Source organism: Girardinichthys multiradiatus, chromosome 15 (genome assembly GCF_021462225.1).
Source record: "Girardinichthys multiradiatus isolate DD_20200921_A chromosome 15, DD_fGirMul_XY1, whole genome shotgun sequence".
NCBI classification, from domain to species: domain Eukaryota; kingdom Metazoa; phylum Chordata; class Actinopteri; order Cyprinodontiformes; family Goodeidae; genus Girardinichthys; species Girardinichthys multiradiatus.
Genome location: NC_061808.1, coordinates 39454332 through 39475665, shown reverse-complemented (window position 1 = coordinate 39475665; position 21334 = coordinate 39454332). Strand labels below are relative to the sequence as shown.

At 45.8% G+C, this 21334-nt stretch overlaps 1 protein-coding gene across 4 annotated transcripts in view; it reads left to right on the top strand.

Annotated features, from left to right (window-relative positions):
- Window positions 1–20681, top strand: part of cfap206 (cilia and flagella associated protein 206) — a 69754-nt gene extending 49073 nt beyond the window's left edge. For 2 of the 4 annotated variants that reach the window (XM_047388931.1, XM_047388930.1), the window contains exons 8-12: window positions 3382–3580; window positions 3692–3832; window positions 7067–7260; window positions 10494–10637; window positions 12587–12847. In XM_047388931.1, coding sequence (XP_047244887.1) covers window positions 3382–3580; window positions 3692–3832; window positions 7067–7260; window positions 10494–10637; window positions 12587–12808 — 900 coding nt within the window. In that variant the 3' untranslated portion in view covers window positions 12809–12847. Of the gene's footprint in view, window positions 1–3381; window positions 3581–3691; window positions 3833–7066; window positions 7261–10493; window positions 10638–12586; window positions 12848–19305; window positions 19420–19513; window positions 19723–19789 lie in introns of those variants that run through there. The other 2 variants (XR_007041914.1, XR_007041913.1) reach the window with 2 other exon arrangements.
- The last annotated feature ends 653 nt before the right edge of the window (window positions 20682–21334 follow it).

Here is a 21334-nt window from a genome sequence, read left to right as displayed (position 1 = left end):
ATCTTAATTACTTTATGACTACAGTCGGTGTGAAGACTTTGAAACTCCCGATACCTAAGCAAAACCGCGGACGTCTGCCTTAATTCAATAAACAGTGGATGTGGATTGTCTGAGACAATGCTTGACACTTTGGGCCAGGAAGGAAGATGGTCGCCTTAATTACTTTATGACTACAGTCGGTGTGAAGACTTTGAAACTCCCGACACCTAAGCAAAACCGCAAATGTCTGCCTTAATTCAATAAACAGTGGATGTGGATTGTCTGAGACAATGCTCGACACTTTGGGCCAGGAAGGAAGACGAACGTTTTAACTACTTTATGACTACAGTTGGTGTGAAGACTTTGAAGCCCCCGACACCAAAGCAAAACCGCAGACGTCTGCCGTAATTCAATAAACAGTGACATGTCTGAGGACTTTTGAACTTTTTTTTTTTCAGTTCATCTCTACAAGTTGCTGGTGCAGATTTGATTACTCAAACATTTGAGCAGAGGAAGAAAGGGTATGTATCTAGTTTTTTGTCTTCCTTCTTTTTTTTAGATGTAAAAACATCTAAATAACCCCTGTGTTAAAACAAAATGAATTTACAATTCTGTCAGGTTTTCTCTTATATCAGAATTTTGTATGACATGCCTGCATTAAGTTGAGTGTACCTTTAAAGTGGAAAACTGCATGTTTTTTTTTTTAGATGTAAAAACATCTAAAACATACAATTACATAATACAGTAAAATAATACAATTAAATAATAGCCTTAAACACACCATCTGTTTTAATTGGTTGGTTCTAAACTCGTCCCCCTAATGGTGACATCTGATCAGCGTGCAGGGTTATGCACCTTTGGTTACGTCACCGGATATCCCGCCCCCGGATGTCCTGCCCCCGGAAGTCCTGCCACTGGATGTCCCGCCCTCGGAAGTCCTTCCCCCATCTGTCAAAAGTTTCACACTTCGTTTGATTGAAGGGTGTGCTTTAGTCTCTGACCATGCTTCACAGTGTCTATATGTCATGTTTATATGTCTCTGTCAGCCTTTTCTCTTTTTGTTTAGTCACTGTAGTCCAGATGTGTTTAGCTTACCACAGCCATAAACTTTATATCAACAGAATAGTACTCCCTGTCAGGGAGGTGAAAGGTTCCAAGATAAATTATTAAAAACTAATAATAATATAATTATAATCAAAGTCAGCTATAGACATTTGTGCATTTCTACATTTACTTTACATCTCCTCTGTGTAAATAAAACCATTCAAACAATACATTTAAAGCAACAAATTGGAACCCTGTATTTGTGAAAATATTCAATATGATTTATATGTACTGCCGACATTGCACCAAAAATGTCCTTTATGATATCAACAAAGTGCAATAATACTTATGATGCTCAATACACTATTGAATGCATTTTAAGTCAGTGTAGAATTAAGATGAATTTAAACACATTTTAATATAGAGGAGATTGCTTTAGTATTTGCTTTAGACATGCAAGTACGACACAACATACAACGCATAACTGTAAGTTTGTACATTTAAAATTCTTTTGCCACCTAAAAACAGCTTTTTTTTCAACTGATAGTTAAAATTTCCCAAAATGTAGGCTCCAACATAAACATGACAAACAGAAAGATGCAGTAAAAGGATCAAACTGGCCTTGTGGATCAAATGACTTGACAAATTTCAGTCAATCAGTCAAGTAATCTTTATGTACTTTTCAACATAGCAAATGTCATACAAAGTGCTTCACAGAAGATAAAAACCAGAGGCAAATAAATCACAACAAAAGAAACAATGAGAAACTTTGGACAGCAAATCACTTTTAAACAAAAATAAGCACACAATACTTCTTTTACATATGTGTGAATTTACTAAATAATGCTAATTATTAAGGGTGAACTAAAATGGTTCAAGATTACAGTCAAAATATATATAAGCCAATAAACTATCCACCAAAAACTAGCAGCTCTCACTAAACTACTAAGCGAAGAAGAAGATAATGCCTATAGCAATTAAGGCATCAATCGATTAATAAGTAATGGACAAACTGGAAATGAGGAATAATGAAAGCTTTGGGTCGCATGATGATGAGAAACAAATGATGAGCATCAAGGCAGCATGAATAATGTTCTGGTCACCCAATACCAGAACATATTATAAGTAAATGGGATCATGACAAAGTTAGCTCACAGTTGACCTGAACACCAATGGGTCTAAGCGTGTGTTGGCCAGGTGTTTGACCAGCTGACAAGCAACCAACTACCTGGCTAACTTAGCAAGCTAGGTATTACACCATCAGCGGCTAGGTGGTTGGTCAGTTGGTCAGCTTGCTCGACCTCGTGGCTGAGGCAATGGAAGGAAGCAGCAGAGGAGCGAGAGAAAAAGAAAAGATCACACTGCAGAATAAAAAGTGCCCAAAGCGTGGGATTGGTACATTATCCTAAAGTATACTTCAAACAATAAAAATCTAACTCAATGGCTCTGTTAAAAGCTGGTCAATGGAACCCAGGTCAATTCTAAAAAGCACCAACATTCAATAGGAGCTGCCGGAAAGTATCAGCCCCAAAAGTTGAACGCAAACAGTTAAAAAACACAACAAAATTAAAGCCATTATGGATAGTCTTATTTCTAACCTAATGTTTATCTCTGCCCAGATACATAAGCCTTAGTTAGAGAATGTAAAAAAACACTTAAATATTTAAGATTATCAAACTAATGTTGGGCTGCACGGTGGCGCAGTTGGTAGCACTGTTGCCTTGCAGCAAGAAGATCCTGGGTTTGATTCCCAGCCTGGGGTCTTTCTGCATGGAGTTTGCATGTTCTCCCCGTGCATGTGTGGGTTCTCACCGGGTACTCCGGCTTCCTCCCACAGTCCAAAGACATGCCTGTTAGGTTAATTGGTCACTCTAAATTGCCCTTAGGTGTATGAATGAGTGTGTGCTTGGTTGTTTGTGTGTTGCCCTGCGATGGACTGGCGACATGTCCAGGGTGTACCCCGCCTCCCGCCCATAGACTGCTGGAGATAGGCACCAGCTCCCCCGTGACCCACTATGGAATAAGCTGTAGAAAATGACTGACTGACAAACTAATGTTAATGTTAGATAAAAATAACTTGAATGATTTCATTTATTAGGGGTTGGGGACTGCTTTTTGTATTTATTCAGGTTATCTTTGTCTGATATTAACGTTTGAGGATCTGAAACATTTAAATAGGACAAAAAAAGCAAAAGCAGAAGAAATATTTAAGGCTGTAAATACTTTTTCACAGCACTATATCTAGGTATATTGTTAGGAAATGCACAGCTATGCAGTGTATCTTGTATTTCTTCATTTCTGTTGAAACAACTCCTAGTGTTCATTTGTGTATTTAATTTTGAACTTCATTTTTTTCAGCCCTTGTTCAAAGATGTGTCAAAGTTGTGGTTTGAGCTACAGGATGAGGCTGAACTGCTTAACATCCTCAATAACATCACAGTCAGTCTTAAGCCCTTCCTCGTCTCCCAAGCTAAGATGTTTTCAGAAGCATATCTGGACACCCTGCTGGAAGCTGAAGAAGTGAAGACAGATATCCAGAGAATGGCAGCATCGTCAGGTATGGCTGATGCACCCACATAAACAACACTGTATAGTAATAAATACACCCTACTGAGTGACAGTTGATTTAAAGGTTCATGCTTCTGTTGTTTTTTGATTTGTGCTCCAGGTGAACAGATCGAGCTGACACTGCTTAGGACACAGACATGGATCATGCCTCATACAACTGACAGTTTGAATGAGCTGCCTCTACAGTATAATGGATTCTGTGGTTACATGATTGTGAACAGGGATGGTCTTCTACTTCCAGGTATTGCTCACCTGAAACACCAGAGCTATGTCACAGATATCTTATTCATCCTCTCAAAATGTTGTAGACCTTACATATTGTTAATGTATCGAGTGCAAGAATTATAAGTGAGATATTTAACCTTTTTTTACAAGCTAAGTTTCATGTGGTCTTACTGAATAGACGACTGTCAAATACTGGTCATTATATCACAGAATTAGAGTTCCACATCTCCATTCATCTTATTAAATCAGGTATAGATGCCTGAACCACCTCAACTGGCTCCTCTTGATGTGGAGGAGCAGTGGGTCTACTCCGAGTTCCTCCCGGATGGTCGAGCTCCTCACCCTCTCTCTAAGGGAGTACCGGCCATCCTCTGGAGGACGCTCATTTCAGCCGCCTGTATCCGGGATCTCGTTCTTTTGGTCATGACCCATAGTTAATGGCCAGGTGAGGGTAGGAATGTAGAGCGACCAGTAAATCAAGAGCTTTGGTTTCGGCTCAGCTCTCTCTTCACCACAATGAACCGGCACAGCGTTCCCATTTCTGCGGCAGCCGCACTGATCCGTCTGTTGATCTCCCGCTCCATTCTCCCCTCACTCATGAACAAGACCCTGAGGTACTTGAACTCCTCCACTTGAGGCAGGAACTTCCCTCCAATCTGAGGAGGGCAAGCAACCCTTTTCCGGTTGAAAACCATAGCCTCGGTCTTGGAGGAGCTGATCTTCATCTCAGCCGCTTCACATTTGGCTGCGAACCGCCCCAGTACATGCTCTAGGTTTTGCCTAGCGGGGGCCAGCAGGAAAAGAACAGACAGAATACACTGGTCCCCAAACCAGACCGCTTCCGGCAACGGGAAGAGATCCCACTTAGTGCCGGCAATGGGGAACCAAACTCCTGCTCCGCTTATACAGAGACCGGATGGCCCTTAATAAAATGCCCCTGACTTTCTACTCCTGGAGCACCCCCCACAGGGCACCTCGAGAGACAAAGTCATATTCCCTCTCCAGATCCACAAAACACGTGTGGATTGGTAGGGCAAACTCCCTACATGAACTACATGAACCCTCGAGTAACCTGCAGAGGGTGTAGAGCTGGTCCAGTGTTCTGCGGCCTGGACAAAAACCACACTGCTCCTGCTCAGGTTAAGGTTCAACTATCGGCCAGACTCGACTATCTCCAACACCCTGCATAGGCCTTACCAGTAGGTAGGGAGACTGAGGAATGTGATCCCTCTATTGCTAGAACACACCCTCTGGTCACCCTTCTTATGAAGGGGAACCACCACCCCGGTCTGCCAGTCCAGAGGTACTGTCCCCGACCGCCACGCAATGTTGAAGAGGCGTGTCAACCATGACAGCCCCACAACATCCAGAGACTTAAGGTACTCATGGCGGATCTCATCCACCCCCGAAGCCCTGCCACAATGGAGCTTTTTAACCACCTTGGTGACTTCAGCCTGGGTGATGAAAGAGTCCAACCCCGAGTCCACAGCCTCTGCTTCCACCAGGGAATGCGTGATGGCAGGATTGAGGAGATCCTCAAAGTACTCCACTGACCGATAATGTCCCCACTTGAGGTCAGCAGCTCCCCACCCCCACTGTAAACAGTGTTTTCAAAGCACTGCTTCCCCCTCCTGAGGTGCCGGACGGTTTGCCAGAATCGCTTCGAGGCCAACCGGTAGTCCTTCTCCATGGCCTCACCGAACTCCTCCCAGGCCCGAGTTTTTGCCTCTACCACAGCCTGGGCCACGGCACGGTTGACCTCAAGGTACCCGTCACCCGCCTCAGGAGTCCCACAAGCCAACCACATCTGATAGGACTCCTTCTTCAGCTTGACAGCATCCCTTACTGGCAGTGTCCACCAGGTTTGGGGATTGCCGCCGTGACAGGCACCGCAGATCTTAGGGCCACAGCTACGGGAGGCAGCATCGACAATAGAAGCGGAGAACATAGTCCACTCGGAATCTGTTTCCAAACTCCCCTGAAATCTGTTTAAATTGCTCTCCCGGAGGTGGGAGGTGAATACATCCCTGGCCGAGGGCTCCGCCAGACGTTCCCAGTAGACCCTCACCTTACGCTTGGGCCTGCCAAGTCTGTCCAGCTTTCTCCTCTTCCAGCGGATACAACTCACCACCAGGTGGTAATCAGTGGACTGCTCAGTCCCTCTCTCCACCCGAGTGTCCAAAACATTCGGCCGATGGTCTGAAGATACAAAAACAAAGTCGATCATTGACCTCCTGCCTAGGCTGTCCTGGTGCAAAGTGCACTGAGTAACACCCTTATGCTTGAACATGGTGTTTATTATGGACAATACGTCACTAGCACAGAAGTCCAGTAATGAAACACCACTCTGATTCAGATCGGGGAGACTATTCCTCCCAATCCCACCTCTCCAGGTGTCATTGTCATTTCCCACATGGGCATTGAAGTCCCCCAGAAGAATAACGGAGTCCCCGGGAGAGGCCCTATGTAGGACCCACGACAGGGACGCCAAGAAGGCCGGGTACTCTGCACTACCGCTTGACCTGTAGGATGAAACGACAGTCAGAGACCTGTCCCTGACCCGAAGGTGTAGGGATGCGACCCTCTCATCCACCGGGGTAAACCCCAACATGAGACGACTGAGCTGGGAGGCATCAAGCAAATCCATCCGAGCCTGCTGCCTCTTCTCGCAGGCCACTCCAGAGTACAAGAGAGTCCAGCCCCACTGGGGGATGGCCTCACGTCTGCCATTCGGGCTTGGCCTGGCCGGGTCCCGTGAGGAGCAACCCGGCCACCAGGCACTGTCCGACGAGTCCCGACCCCAGGCCTGGCTCCAGGGTGGGACCCCGGCTCCGCCATACCGGGCGACGTCACGTGCCTCCATTTTGTGGTCCTCATGAAAGCATCCTGAACTGGTCTTTGTCCGACCCGTCATCTAGAGCCTGTTTGCGAGGAGACCCTTAAGCAGCAGAAAACATAGCCTACAGGATCATTCGAGCACTCAAACCCCTCCACCACGTTAAGTCGGTGGTTCAAGGAGGGGGACATGCAATTTTTTTAAATGTAAATAAAATATTTACATTACCATAAAACGTTTTTTTTTTTTAATTCATGCTCCCTTTACGTTTTCTTTTTTATCTTTTGAGACAGATCTTCTCATTTCCTATCGGAAACAAACTTCTGGATTGATTGACAGTTATTTAGAATGTAAATCTGCCAGGGGTACATATAATTTGTCGCTTAAAAATGGGCCAACATCTTATTTTTGCAGGTAATCCATTTATTGGAGTTCTTAAACACAAGGAGAGGTTCTATGCATTTAGCTCCAAAGAGGCAGCTTTGACATTTGCATCCTGTCCAGATGACTTTGTTACAGAGGTGGCAGAAAAATCCAAATGTTTCCCAGAACTCTTTCAGCTTCTCAAACTCCATCAGCAGCTTTCCTGTGAACATCCGTCCTCTGAGGTTGGTCTCTTTCTCTGGGTAATATTGCTCTATGCTCTGTTAATTAAGTCAGGGATTCTTCCCCAAACAAGTAGTTTTGTCTGGCAACTGTGGCTCAGTAGAAAGAGTAGTTGTCTTGCAATCAGAAGGTTGTGGGTTCAATTTCAGCTTCCTCCTGCAAAATGTTGATATGCCCCTGGGCAAGGCACTTAACCTCAAGTTGCCTACCGATCTGCATATCGGTGTGTGAGCGTTAGTGAGTGCAATTGGGTAAATGTGGCTCTAGTATAAAGCGTTTGAGCGGTCTGTATGACTGGAAAAGCGCTATATAAGTTCAGTCCATTTACCATTTGTTTCAAAAATGATTGCATAGTAAAATTCATTGTTTCTGAGTAAAACTAACTAAATTCTTTAATTTCAAGATCCATTTTAATACATCTTGAGTGTATATAACATGGGCCCATATTCATAAATATTCTCAGAGTCCTCTCAGAGAGCTCCTAACCTAGCCTGAAAATTCCTGACAAGGACTCCTAGCTTAAGAGTAATTCAGCTAGCTGCTGAGAGCTACTCTGATCAAAGAGATGACAGAAATTCCTATCTTAGTGCGGTTGACCCTGTTGCTAGGTGTGATGCTGTCTTCTAAGAGCTGTGATTGGTTGTTAAAAGAATAAAAAAAATAGAAACAAACAAAACTCTTTCCAAACTCGGGCGGTGAACTGGGGATCTCGGTCAGATAAGATCTCTTGAGGGATGCCGTGGAGCCGAAATACATGCTTGACCAGCAGTTTGCCGTTTGGAGGGCAGAAGGCAGCTTTCATAGCTGGATGAGGTGACAAGCCTTCGAGAAGCGATCAATGATGGTAAGGATGGCGGTCATGCCACTGCAACATGGTAGGCCTGTCACGAAATCTATGGTGATGTGGGACCAGGACCGTGAAGGGGTACTCAGCAGCTGTAATAAGCCTGCTGGAAGTCGGTTGGAGGTCTTATTTCTGGCGCAGGGCACACAAGCAGTAATGTAGTCCCTCATGTCTCGGTGCAAGGTAGACCACCAGTACCTCCTGGTGATCGAGGCTATAGTTTGGCCGACTGGAACCAGCCAATCAGACGGGATCGTACGGAGACAGGAACATAGAGGCGGCCCACTGCTCCGTTATCAGGCCCCGGGTCATCAGAAAGGGCTCACCGCACGCTCTCCTCTATCTCCCAGGTTAATGCACTGACTGTACAGCTGGGGGGTAGAATAGGAACTATTTCTTTCTCTGAATCATCATGACCGAACTGACGTGAGAGCGCGTCAGGCTTGGTGTTTTTAGATCCGGGCCTAAACGAAATAGACAAATTAAAATGGGAGAAAAACAACGACCAACGTGACTGACGTGAGTTAAGACATTTGCCAGACAGGATGTAAGACAAGTTTTTGTGATCTGTCCATACCAGAATGGGATGTTCAGCGTCCTCCAGGCAGTAACGTTCCTCCAACATTCCTCCAGCGCCAGCTTGATGGCCAACAACTCTCTGTCGCCCACGTCGTAGTTCTGTTCAGCCGCAGACAGGCGGCGGGAGAAAAAGGTGCAAGGGTGGAGTCTCCCATCCAGGTCAGAGCGCTGGGAAAGTACCGCCCCTGCTCCAGTGTCCGAGGCGTCCACCTCCACAACAAACTGCTTACTGGTGTCCGGGTGGATGAGCACGGGGGCCTGGGAGAATCGGTTCTTGAGTCTGGAGAAGGCTGCGTCGGCCTCAGTGGTCCAAATGTACGGTACCTTGAACGAAGTGAGGGTGGTTAAAGGTCTGGCCACCCGGCTGTAGTTCCGTATGAAGCATCGGTAGAAGTTAGAAAAGCCGAGGAATTGCAGTTGTTTCCTTGAATCGGGTCTAGGCCAGTCCAAGACAGCTCTGATCTTCTCCGGATCAGCGCGAACCTGTCCACCCTCGAGAATTAGCCCCAAGAAGCTGATGGATGCCTGATGAAAGTCACACTTCTCAGCCTTCACGAAAAGTTGATTCTCCAGCAGACGTTGGAGAACCAGGCGGACATGCCGGCGGTGATCAGCCAGGTTCCTGGAGTATATTAAAATGTCATCCAAATAAATTAAAACAAAGGTGTTCAAATAGTCTCTTACATAGTTGTAACATAGTTGCCATCTGATCGATTTGCTGACTAGCCCACTGCTGCTGCTCAAGAAGCGACTGGGGGGTAGCTCCGTGAGACTCTATCTGCCGACTGTGATCCGACACTACTCTGTGGAGTGCCTCTGCTGGGTCCGGCTGGGCTGACTGTTCTGTCATAGTTTTGATTGCCGACTTGACCCACATGCAGAGAACACTCAGGAACAAAGAACGTTTGAATTATTTTATTTAAAGACAGGAACGAGGATCTGGCAACCATGAAGGCCGGGCTGGGCTGTGATGGGAAGGAACGGAGGTAAGTAATAGTAACTTGGAATGAATAGACTAGGTGCAGGTAATGCTTACTGATGGGGCGTCGGTATCCGCCAGGGAGAGGAAGCGTCAGGACTGAGAGCTGATCCAGAGAACGATGTCGGCAGGAGCCAGGGAAATAATCCTTTGAGGAGGGGTGGACAGGATTTGCGGCTGGAGCGGTACACTGATCTGTTCGGACTGCCAGCCAGGTAAGATGTCCGGTGAAGTTCACGGTCCGTGGGAATTCCAGAGATTCTTCTAAACCAAAGTAGCGAAGCATAGAGCAATACCTGCATAAGAGAGGCAAAGGTTACTGAGAGCTTGGCTTGACAAGAAAACTTTAAAACGTGAGATTCGAGGAGAGCCGGTTGTAATACCACTGGGGCAAAACAGTCAGCCGCTGATATGCTGGCAATCCTCCCTTTTATTGCACCGTGGCTGATGACCAGATAGGCTGCACCTGTCAGCCTCCAGATCTCAGGACTCCTGCGACACCTAGTGAGGAAACTGGTTATTGGCATGATTAGTAGCTCAGATCGTGACAGGGGAAAATTAAATAGTTAACATTTGTCACTTTAGGAGCTCTCTTAAGGCTTTGGTGCTTTGTGAATAACTCATACCGAAGGAAAATGATAAGAAAAATCTCAGTATTCGAGAAATTCTAAGATTTTTTTAGAATGACATCACCAGGAGCTACTTTTAGTCTTAGGATTCTTTGTGAATACGGGCCCTGATCTTTTGTTACCTTGTAGGCGTTTTGTATCATCACATTCCTGATAAAACGCAGTAGTTGTCTCCACTGTAAATCTTCCTCTTTGCTTTTGCAGACAGAACCAGGACAGGGTTTATGGCCCATGCCTATTACAAAGCAAGAAATTGGCATACAAACTGACACCCACCCAATAGACACCTACATTGACAAGTCATATGAGTGGAATGAGTGGGAGCTAAGACGAAAAGCCATTAAACTGGTGAGGCACACATACATTTTTACAGTGAAGACTGTGACAGCAAGTCAGACAAGTGACAAGTTATTTTGTATGGCTTTATAATACAGCAGGCCAGAAAGATATACCACTGTCTTCTGTGACTGAAAGAAATTGTAAATTACATTCAGTTACACAGAAAGTTAAGAGTAGAAGGTTCTATTTCATCACCTACTGACCGCCAGAGGGCCATGCTGAAACCACTGAATGTTCCCTTTGCCCTTGTGCAGTACGAGTAATTATACAGTCACACCTGTGACACACTGGATGACCACTCCGAAGCTATATATACTGACATCATCCGAGGCTCTGTTCCTTATTTCTTCTTGTGTGCCTTTCACTTTGAACTTTTGCTTCCCCAGGGCTGCAACGGGTTGATCCCTGTGGAGGACTTCTGCAGATATGTTTGCCGTTTGTTGGTGATGGTGGCATTTGCGCCCACCTCTCCCTGCTCACAGCAATTGGTGGTAACAAAGACAGTAACCAGAAAAAATTACAGCAGCTTGGCTCTATACTTGGTTCTTTCTGGCTCTATACTTGGTGACGGCAGCGGTTTTCGCCCCCTCTTATAGTGTACTCGACTGTGTGGTCTGTTTTCGGCTTACGGTGTTAAGCTTTCTTTTGTTTTTTGTTTGGCTCTATGCCTGGTTATGGCAGCGGTTTTCGCCCCCTGACCCAGTGTACTCGACTGTGCGTGAACTGTACAGGCGATGAGGGTGGCTCGGTTGACCCAGTTGTCCCCTCAGGATGATGCGGACCCTCTGGGCATGTGGCCCCCTTCAGGCGTGGTGAGACTATGGTCTCTGCAGCCCCCCTCTAGGAGGAAAAGGGCCAAGTCTGACCAGGGCTTGGCCATGAGGGTTGAGTAAGTTGTCGACAGAGTTGGGGGAGATGAAGTCCTCATTGCGGACACGTCAATCTGATGCCTCACTTCCAGGCTCTCTTCCCCACCCATGCCTGAGTTGTTAGTGGAGGAGGATGTTTTGTCTCGGGCTGCCTCTCAATTTAGAGATGAGAATGAGGCGCGTGCATGCAAGCAGGCATGCACCGAGTAATCTGGTCTCTATTTTTCTGCATGGTGCTTGTAGGTTGCATCGGCCGCTGGTTCCATGAGTGCCTGATTGGGATCTGGCCTTGGTTCTCGAAGCTCTGTGCATTTCCCCCTTCGAGCCTTTGGTACAAGTTGCTCTTGTATAAGACTGCCTTTTTGTTGGCTGTTGTTTCCTCTAAGAAGGATGGCGAGTTGCATGCTTTTTCTGTCAGCCCCTCATGTTTCCGAAGGGATCGAGATGAGGGGGGTTTCGCTGGAGGCCATATGTGCTGCTGCATCATGGGCTTCCCCGAGCACGTTCGCCAGGTTCTACAACGTCAATGTGGCCACCCTTCATCCCCTGGGCCAGTGTCTTTTGCAAGGTCCTGCTGGGCCCTCTCAGTGAGGTATGTGCTCAAATTCCACGTGACATATTTGGGATTAGTCATACAGTGCTTTCAGCACCGCCCTCTGGCAGCCAGTAGGGATGAAATAGAACGAAAGTTACGTATGTAAGTACGGTTCTATAAATCCCTGATGACTGCCAGAGGTTCTCTGTCACCCAGAATCCTTGCTTTCAGCGAGACGATTCTGTTGGAACAGAGCCTTGGATGACATCAGCATATATAGCTTCGGAGTGGTCACCCGGTGTCATCCATAATTACTCGAACTGCGCATGCGCGAAGGGAACATTCAATACTGTTAGCACCCCCTCTGGCAGTCATCTTGGATTCATAGAACTGTAGTTACATAAGTAACTTTCATTTTTAAATCCAAACTGATTTACTGTGTTGCAATTTATTTCTTAACTATAGCTTTAACATCTGCCATTGCTGCAGCACTGATTTACACTGATTTATCTCTATTTGGTCTAACAAACCTTTTTTGTGCTCCATAATCTAAGGCTAATCTTCGGAACACAGTAACTCACTCAGTGCAGACAAACATGAGTCACATGAGACGGGACCATGCTAGTCAGACCTGGCTGCCCAAAGATGCTGCCTGTCAAAACAAAAGAGACAATGGAAGCAACATCCCAAAACCTCAAACATACCTGGCAGGTCTGAGGGGGCAAAGAAATGCACACATGCTCAAAACAAATCTCACAAGACCTGTTGATGAATAAATGATTTGTGTCATGAAAATAAAGGTTACTGTGAGCAAATGATTCCATCATTTATTTTTGGTCCTCATTGCTGACAAGAACTGCACAGTGTTATGGATGACACAAGACGTTCAGGTATGACTAAACAGCAGCTTATAATAATAAAATGCGTTTGACTTGTGTAAGCTACAAGGCACCCGTATGAGCAAGAAGGCACCAGTGTGAGCGAGAAAGAACCTGTGTGAGTAAAAAGTGTGATGGAAATTTTATAAAGTGCCTTTTGTGCTAATTGAGGAGACACCCTGCCTGGCCTGACAAAAGGTGTTTCACTTCCCTTCCTGCTCCTGGAACCCTCGCTGCTTAAATGCAACAGCATTTGTTGCAGAGATGTCTGGGTGAGAATCAAGTTAATTCTCACCTCTGCTTCTTCAGGAGGGGGTGCCAGGCCACATGGGGTTTCTACAACACTGATATAAACAAGGGATATTCTTTGTGCTAGTCAGAACAGTTCAGCTTAGCAACACGTGGCTGATGCTGGAAACTGTCTCCCTTATAAGGCTAAATTAATAAAGCTGATTGAGTGATGATCATTAATCTCCTTCTTTGGTAAATATGTTTTTTTTCTATAACAATTTGGCATCACGAACAGGATTCCTTGACTGATTTCTTCCAAGAACATCGACAAAAGAAGTATCTGATCAACGTGGGAAGAGTTTCCCTGTCTCAACCCTGATTAAAGTTAAAAGGACGGAGGACTTCTGACTCAAAGGTTTTGGAGACAGTACTGGAATCCTAAAAGAACCTAATCTACCAATTAGCATAATTTGATTAATAGCTTTCTAAAATTAAAACAGAATATATTCAAAGACATGAAATCAAAATTTTAAAAGATTTAAAATGATAAAAGTTCAAAAAGGTCCTACTAATTAGAGTTTTCTACTGAGGCCGATGGTGATTTGAGATTTTTCTACTTTAGAACTGACAGCGTAAAGGACGTCGCTGTGGGTTGGGGTGAACAGTACTTCACTGGCAAAGACCTCTCCCTTTGTGGTTGATAGGCTCTTCTAACTATTTAGTTAGGGGTGTTACGATTATGATTATTGATTAATTAATATTTATCAAAAACTATAATTAAAAATCATAATTCAGAAAAATTATTTCTTAACCAAAAATCATTACTTACGAATACTGAGTTGTGATTATGGGCTCAAAGCCCTTAATAACTACAATTAGTTAATCATCAATAATCATTTATAATTATTAACCAAAACTACGCTAAATGTCAATGTTTAATCAACCGCTTCACCGAGCTGGGGGAACTTTGACCTTATTTTGAAAGATAAATTACTCTTGCACGAAATAAACAGAAACACTTCTCTTTTTATATGTGAACATTTATTGACCATATAGCCCTGATATAATTACTATTCTGGCCCAAAAACCTTCACCTAACTAACAAATACTATTCTACGCAAATGGGATAAAAATGAGTACCTAACAATAATACTAAAAGAAAATATATGCGCATTGAGTGTCTATCAAGATCCAACCAGCAGTTTTATGGACAAAATGTGCAATTTGGGTTAACTTGGAAAGAGAAGCCCTCCTGGTGTGCTGATGCGTCTCGATGACGGCTATCAGCTGGTAGACGGTGGGGCCGTGGCCTTAGCCACTAGCAGCTGATTGCCCCAAATCTCGAACAAAGGGTCATAAAATTCTGAGGCAGAAACTCAGTGGAAAAACTACTGTAATAAAACTGGGACAAAGGAGTAGTCAGGCCACGAGGCCCAGACTGCAGCTGCTTTATAGAAAACATTTTAAACGTCCATCTTCTAACTCCTGGCTGATTTGGGATCAGCCAGACAAAAACATACACACGCACCTTGCTGATCGCATCCGTGCTGCGCGATTCAGCACACTTACACAGCAAATCAAAACAGCTAAACATAAAACACTTCAGTCAGTATTGCATGCAACACGTTGCAACAGCTTTTGCCGCTATGGTCCGCCATGGCTACCCCTGCTTGACCAATCGGCTTCGACACGCAATGAATCATGGGAAACGATGGACCATGAAGGATATTCACGACCCATCCTTCAAATTGGGCAAAAGAAGGACACATTTGTCGGCTGCATTTGAAGGAGTCTTGGAGGGATTCATGAATTGGGACAGCCTTCGTCGCCACGCTGTGACTTAATTGGCCTACAAATACGGCCTTCGAAGGATCCAGCCCCTGAATTGGGACATACCCCATATTTCTGTGCGAAATCTGAACCATAGAATTAAACTTTTCTTTCTGCCTCTTAAACACACACACATACACATGGGATGTGAGTCTGGACATTAGACACCTTCCCTCCCCATGGCTCAACTCCACCAGAGATGCTTCTTCAGCATGGCCTGAAGGAGAGAGGTTCTGCCTGCCTGCTGTGAGAATTTCTATCAGAACAAAGCGCAGAAGAATTCTGTCCAAAACCCGAAACCCACTTATATGAGCAACAATCCATGCTGTTTGCCAGAGACAGAAGAGTGTTACATTGAACTCATCTTGAACGCACATCTTATGTGGGCAGAGTAGAAACAGGCTGGAGGAAAGCTCTCCCTCCCTCCTGAAGAAATTAAAGTTGACAAGGAAAGAGTAAATGTCCCATCAACAGGCCTAGGGAGGGCCTGGGTTTTTGGACTGATAGAGGACTCTTTGCCATGACAGTCTGACTCTTGAGCGGTCAAGAAACTGACTGGGGTAATGTTTAAACATACACATTTGCAGGTATCTTTTCTGTTTTCAGCAAGGAAGAACACTTATTAACTGCAGCTCATGTGACACGCTTGCTTGATGTTGACAGACGTAGCGGGTTAAAATATTATTTTAGGGTTAGATAATCCTGAGGTGATAACTTACGCTCATTTGACAATTTACAGTTAATTGTTTTAGAGAAGCAAGTTCTGTCTCTTGACATGGTAAATTCAGAGTTAACCATTTGAGATATTAAAAATTATTAAAAGACAGGAAGTTTCAACACCTCCAAAACAGCTGTAACCATGTTTCTATTTCAGCCTCAGGACAAGACAATGAAGGGACATTTTCGAAACCCATCGCATGCATAACACCTGATGGTATGTCCAATTAGAGTTTTTGGTATGAACGTTTTAATTTGTTCGCTCACGAAACACTGGCCATTGTCTGAAACCACCATTTCTGAGAGGCTGTGTGTGCTATAACTGTTTCTCAAACAGTGGCGGCTGAGGTAGCTGATGAAACGGGATACACATCTAACCATTTGGAGTGGGCATCCACTATTACACGGAACATTTTACCCATAAATGGACCTGCATAATCTATACGTATTCTCCATGGCTTCTCCGGCCACTCCCAGGGGTGGAGATGAGCCTCTTGAGGCTTGTGTCTGGTTTCTTGACAAGGAGTGCAGGACTTTACCCTGTCTTCAATGTCAGTGTCCATATGTAACTTCTGGCCAAGCCCTTCATTCGGCTCATACCCAGATGTGACAGATGCAGCTGGTCCAACATGTGGCGTCGGCCTCATTCCGGTATCACCACTCTAGCCCCCCACAACACACACCTGTCCTGTACACTCAGCTCCTGTTGTCTCTGACTATAGGTGTTAAACTCAGGATTCTATGTACTGGGCCATCCTCTCAGAACATACTCATGCACTCGGGAGAGTACTGGATCTTTGGTTGTCCACTTTGAAGCTGCTCAGATGTCATCACTCCCTCTTTGTCCTGATCCACCATTAACACCTGTTCCTCTTCCACCAGCTCTTTAACTGGGTTCTCTGGAAGAGGCAGACAACTCAGATCATCAGCATTACTGTTGTTGTTGCCCTCTCTGCAATTGATGACATACTCATAGGCTCTTAATAGCACTGCCCATCTCCTTATCCACTGTGAAGCCATCTGGGGAACAGCCTTCATCTCATAAAACAAACTTAAATGGTAAAATGGTAAATGGACCGAACTTATATAGCGCTTTTCCAGTCATACAGACCGCTCAAAGCGCTTTACACTAGAGCCACATTCACCCAATTGCACTCACTAACGCTCACACATTCATACACCGATACGCAGATCGGTAGGCAAGTTGAGGTTAAGTGCCTTGCCCAGGGGCACATCGACATATGGCAGGAGGAAGCTGAAATCGAACCCACAACCTTCGACTTCTCTTCCTACTGAGCCACAGTCGCCTCATTATCAATGACTTATCAATGATCTGTAAATATCCTAAATTTCCTGCCAAACAAGTACTTTTGAAAATACCGTACTCCAAATTTTACCGCTAATCATTCTTTATCCTGCTGTGAGTAGTTCGTTTCTGCTACATTCAGGGTACTTGATGCAAACCCAATAGGTTTCTCCATCTGGCATGCTGTGTGCTAACACCGCTCCCACTCTATAGGGAGATGCATTACAAGAAAGAATTAATTCTTTCTTCTCATCATAGTGTACTAATACACCGCTTGACTGCAACCATTCCTTAGATTTGAAGCCAACAAGAACTTACTATAAAAGTTCAACAACCCCAGATAACACACAAAATTCAACCCCAGATAAGCTCTGTCACTGATTTTGGGGGTGGCACCTCCTGCATCGCTTCCACTTTTGCAGGCACTGGACTCCATCCATCCATCTATCCATCCATCCACCCCCCCGCCCCCCCTTCCTCCCGGTGGGCCGTGCCCGGAACACTTCACCAAGGAGGCGTCCAGGAGGCATCCTGACCAGATGCCCGAGCCGCCTCAACTGGCTCCTCTCGATGCGGAGAAGCAGCGGGTCTAGTCTGAGTCCCTCCCGGATGACCGAGCTTCTCACCCTATCTCTAAGGGAGAGCCTAGACACCCTGCGGAGGAAACTCATTTCGGCTGCTTGTATCCTTGCTCTAGTTCTTTCGGTCGTGACCCAAAGCTCATGACCATAGATGAGGGTAGGAATGTAGATCGACCGGTAAATCAAGGTTTTTGCCTCAGCAACCACCCGAGCCGCATGCCGCTTGGACTGCCGGTACCCTTACTGGAGCTGCCTCGATTGCCGAGGCGGCTTACTGGAACCGCCCTGGCAATGGAGGTGCGGAACATGCCCCACTCGGACTCAATGTCCGAGTGAGGCATGTTGAAGCTCCGCCTCACGGGAGTCTCCGCCAGGCATTCCCAGCAGACCTTCAAGATTCGTTTAAGTCTATCATGTCTGCCCAGCATCCTCCCCCACCATCGGAGCCAGCTCACCACCAGGTGGTGGTCAGTGGAAAGCTCCGCTCCCCTCTTCACCCGAGTGTCCAAGACACGTGGCCGCAGACCAGATGATGCAACAACAAAGTTTATCATCGAACTTTGGCCTAGGGTGTCCTGGTGCCAGGAGCACATATGGACACCCTTACGCTTGAACTTAGTGTCAATTATGGACAATTCATGATGAGCACAGAAGTCCAATAACAAAACACCACTCGGATTCAGAATGGGAGGGCCATTTCACCCAACCACACCCCTCCAGGTCTTACTGTCATTGCCAACGTAAGCGTTGAAGTCCCCCAGCAGAACAAGGGAGTCCCCCGGAGAGGCGCTCTCCAACACCCCCTCAAAGGACTCCAAAAAGGGTGGGTAGTCTAAACTGCCGTTTGGTGCATAAGCACAAACAACAGTCAGAACCCATCCCCCCACACATAGGTGGAGGGAGGCTACCCTTTCCTTCAACTTACAGGCGACAAGATTGGGGACAACAAGTATGCCCACCCCAGCTCGGCGCCTCTCACCAAGGGCAACTCCAGAGTGGAAGTGTGTCCAACCCCTCTCAAGGATACTGGTTCCAGAGCCGTGCATCGAGGTGAGTCCGACTATTTCTAGCCAGAACCTCTCTACCTTGCACACCAACTCACAGGCTCCTTCCCCACCTGATGGGAGACATTCCCCTTCCCAAGAGCCAACTTCTGCAGCCAAGGATCAGACCACCAGTGTCTCTTCCTTCGGTCGCCACCCATACCACATTGCACCTGACCCCTTTGGCCCCTCCCACGGGTGGTGAGCCCATCGGAAGGGGGACCCACGTTTCCTCTTTGGGCTCTGCCTGGCCAGGCTCCATGGGTGAAAGCCCGGCCACCAGGCGCTCGCCAGCGTCAGTCAGTCAGTCAGTCATTTTCTACCGCATATTCCATGGTGGGTCACGGGTTGCTCTGCAATGGACTGGCAACCTGTCCAGGGTGTACCCCGCCTCTTGCCCATAGACTGCTGGAGATAAGCACCAGCTTCCCCCGTGACCCCCCGTGGATCCAAACAGTTGTGTATAATTAGTTTTAATGTACACTGCTCAAAAAAAATAAAGGGAACACTTAAACAACACAATATAACTCCAAGTAAATCAAACTTCGGTGAAATCAAATTGTCCACTTACGAAGCAACACTGATTGACAATCAATTTCACATGTTGTGCAAATAGAATAGACAACAGGGGAATGTCACAGTCTGTTGTTCAACCTGCCTGTTACTAACGTTTTCTCACCCTAAGAGGCGCTGGAGCTGCAGACCGGAGTGTTGACAGGTGTACGTTGTTGCTTCATCAGCTGGAGGACTATATGAGGGTGGTTCACTGGCTTTTCTACGCCTGAGTGTTTGCCTACCGTGGTAGTGTTTACCTGGCCATTATCTGCTGAATTCTGGAAGCTCCACTTGTTTTTTGAGCCTTGATTAATTATCCGTCTTGTTTTCTTTGTCATAGGCTGTTCACGCCAAGCTGGGGTTTCCTCCTGAACCCACCTCCTGTCAAGACTGGAATCTGCTGCTGCCCTTGCGAGTCCTTCAGCTGGAGGCACAACCTGTCCACCACTTTGTTACCTGGAACATCAGATCGCTCCAATCGTTTCCGTGCAGGCACTACCACAGCTTGAACCGGTTTCTCCCCCTGGCGGATCGATCGCCTTCCGGAAAGTGAGCAAAGGTCTTTGTTTGAATATTCCAATCTGTTCCTCCGCTCACCTCTGTTCTTCTTTTGCAGTCTGTCTCCTGATCGCTCTGCCTACCTCGTTCCTGAGTCAAAAAGAAATAAAAGAAAAACGTAATTTACTCTTCTCTGTCTGAGTGTCCTCTGCTTGTGGGTCAAGTCGGCCTTAAAAACTATGACAGAACACTCAGGCCAGCCGGATCCTGCAGAGGCACTCCAGAGAACCGTTTCCGAGCAAGGTCATCTTATCCAGGCTCATGGTTCGACCCTCCGCTCTCTCCTCGACCAACAGCGGTAGGTTAGTCAGCAGTTGGAACAGCTCACAGCCTTAATGCAGCACACTCTGGAAGTTACGCCCGCCTCACCGCCGGAGGGCGCTGAGGCACCTCCTGAGTCCCAACAACTTCCTCATAGTCGGGAAGTAGTTTGCCCTAGCCCGGAGAAGTTTTCTGGGGAGGTTGGTAGCTGCCGGGGGTTTCTCTTACAGTGTGTCCTTGTCTTTAATAGGTCCCCACAGTCATTTCCCCATGACGATGTGAAGATTTCCTATGTGTTGGGCCTGCTCACCGGCAGAGCACTGCGGTGGGCTGAGGCTAGGTTTTCAAATCACAATAGTTTTGGCTGTTCCTATGACGAGTTCATTAAAGAATTTAGGTTGACGTTTGACATTGACATGGACCGATCTAGTGTGGCTCGCCGTTTGCGAGCGTTAAAGCAGTGGTCAGACTTTCTACATACCTTGTCAGAGGTAAACATCCCCATATCTTCAGTCATTAACCCTTATGCTCGTGAAGAATATAGACAGTTCAAAACAGGGGGTACATCTAATGAAAATGGGGGTACAGATAACTCATTCTCCCCATTGGTCGAGATCCGAGCTGGAAGATCCAAAAAATGCTGATGGGAAGTCAAAAAAGTCTCTTCGTAAGACGACACATTTTCACCATAAACCGTTATAAGAAAATGAAACATGTAGCCTATTTCTTTTATTCAATAAAATATTTATTGATTATATTTTCAAGTCTAGCTTCGTTCTCTACTTCACACACTAACATATGATGTCATTACACAAATATTATATCATAAGAAAAAACAAACAATGGAAAAAAAAAAAAGACAATTTAAATTCCATAACAATCCAGAAACATCTCCAAAGAGCATGTTTCGTGAGTATAAAATGTATAACTTTGATTAATGACACATTTCTGATATTTTTTCACAAAGTTAGATACCATTAAATCATTCTTAATCACATCTCCGGTGTATTTTGACAACACTTGCTGCAGTGATAATCCGCACGCTCTATGACATAGATAAAAAATGCAATGGTGACCGCACACAGTGGACATAGTGTTTTGAAGCTGATTATTATGATACAATATTTTTGAGGATCTGTCTTCTAAAAATGTTACGATGCTTGACGGGTAGAACTCGAAATCCGGAGAGAATCCATAAGAGTCAAAAAAGCTGGATTGACCATTCTCATCCAAAGTCAGAGCTAACCAGTGTTCTCCAGGCATGTGTGAAGGATGTGTGTTCACAATAAAGTAGGCCGGCCCTGGGAATTTGTCAGCTAGCAGCGGGAGCTGGTCGCACGGC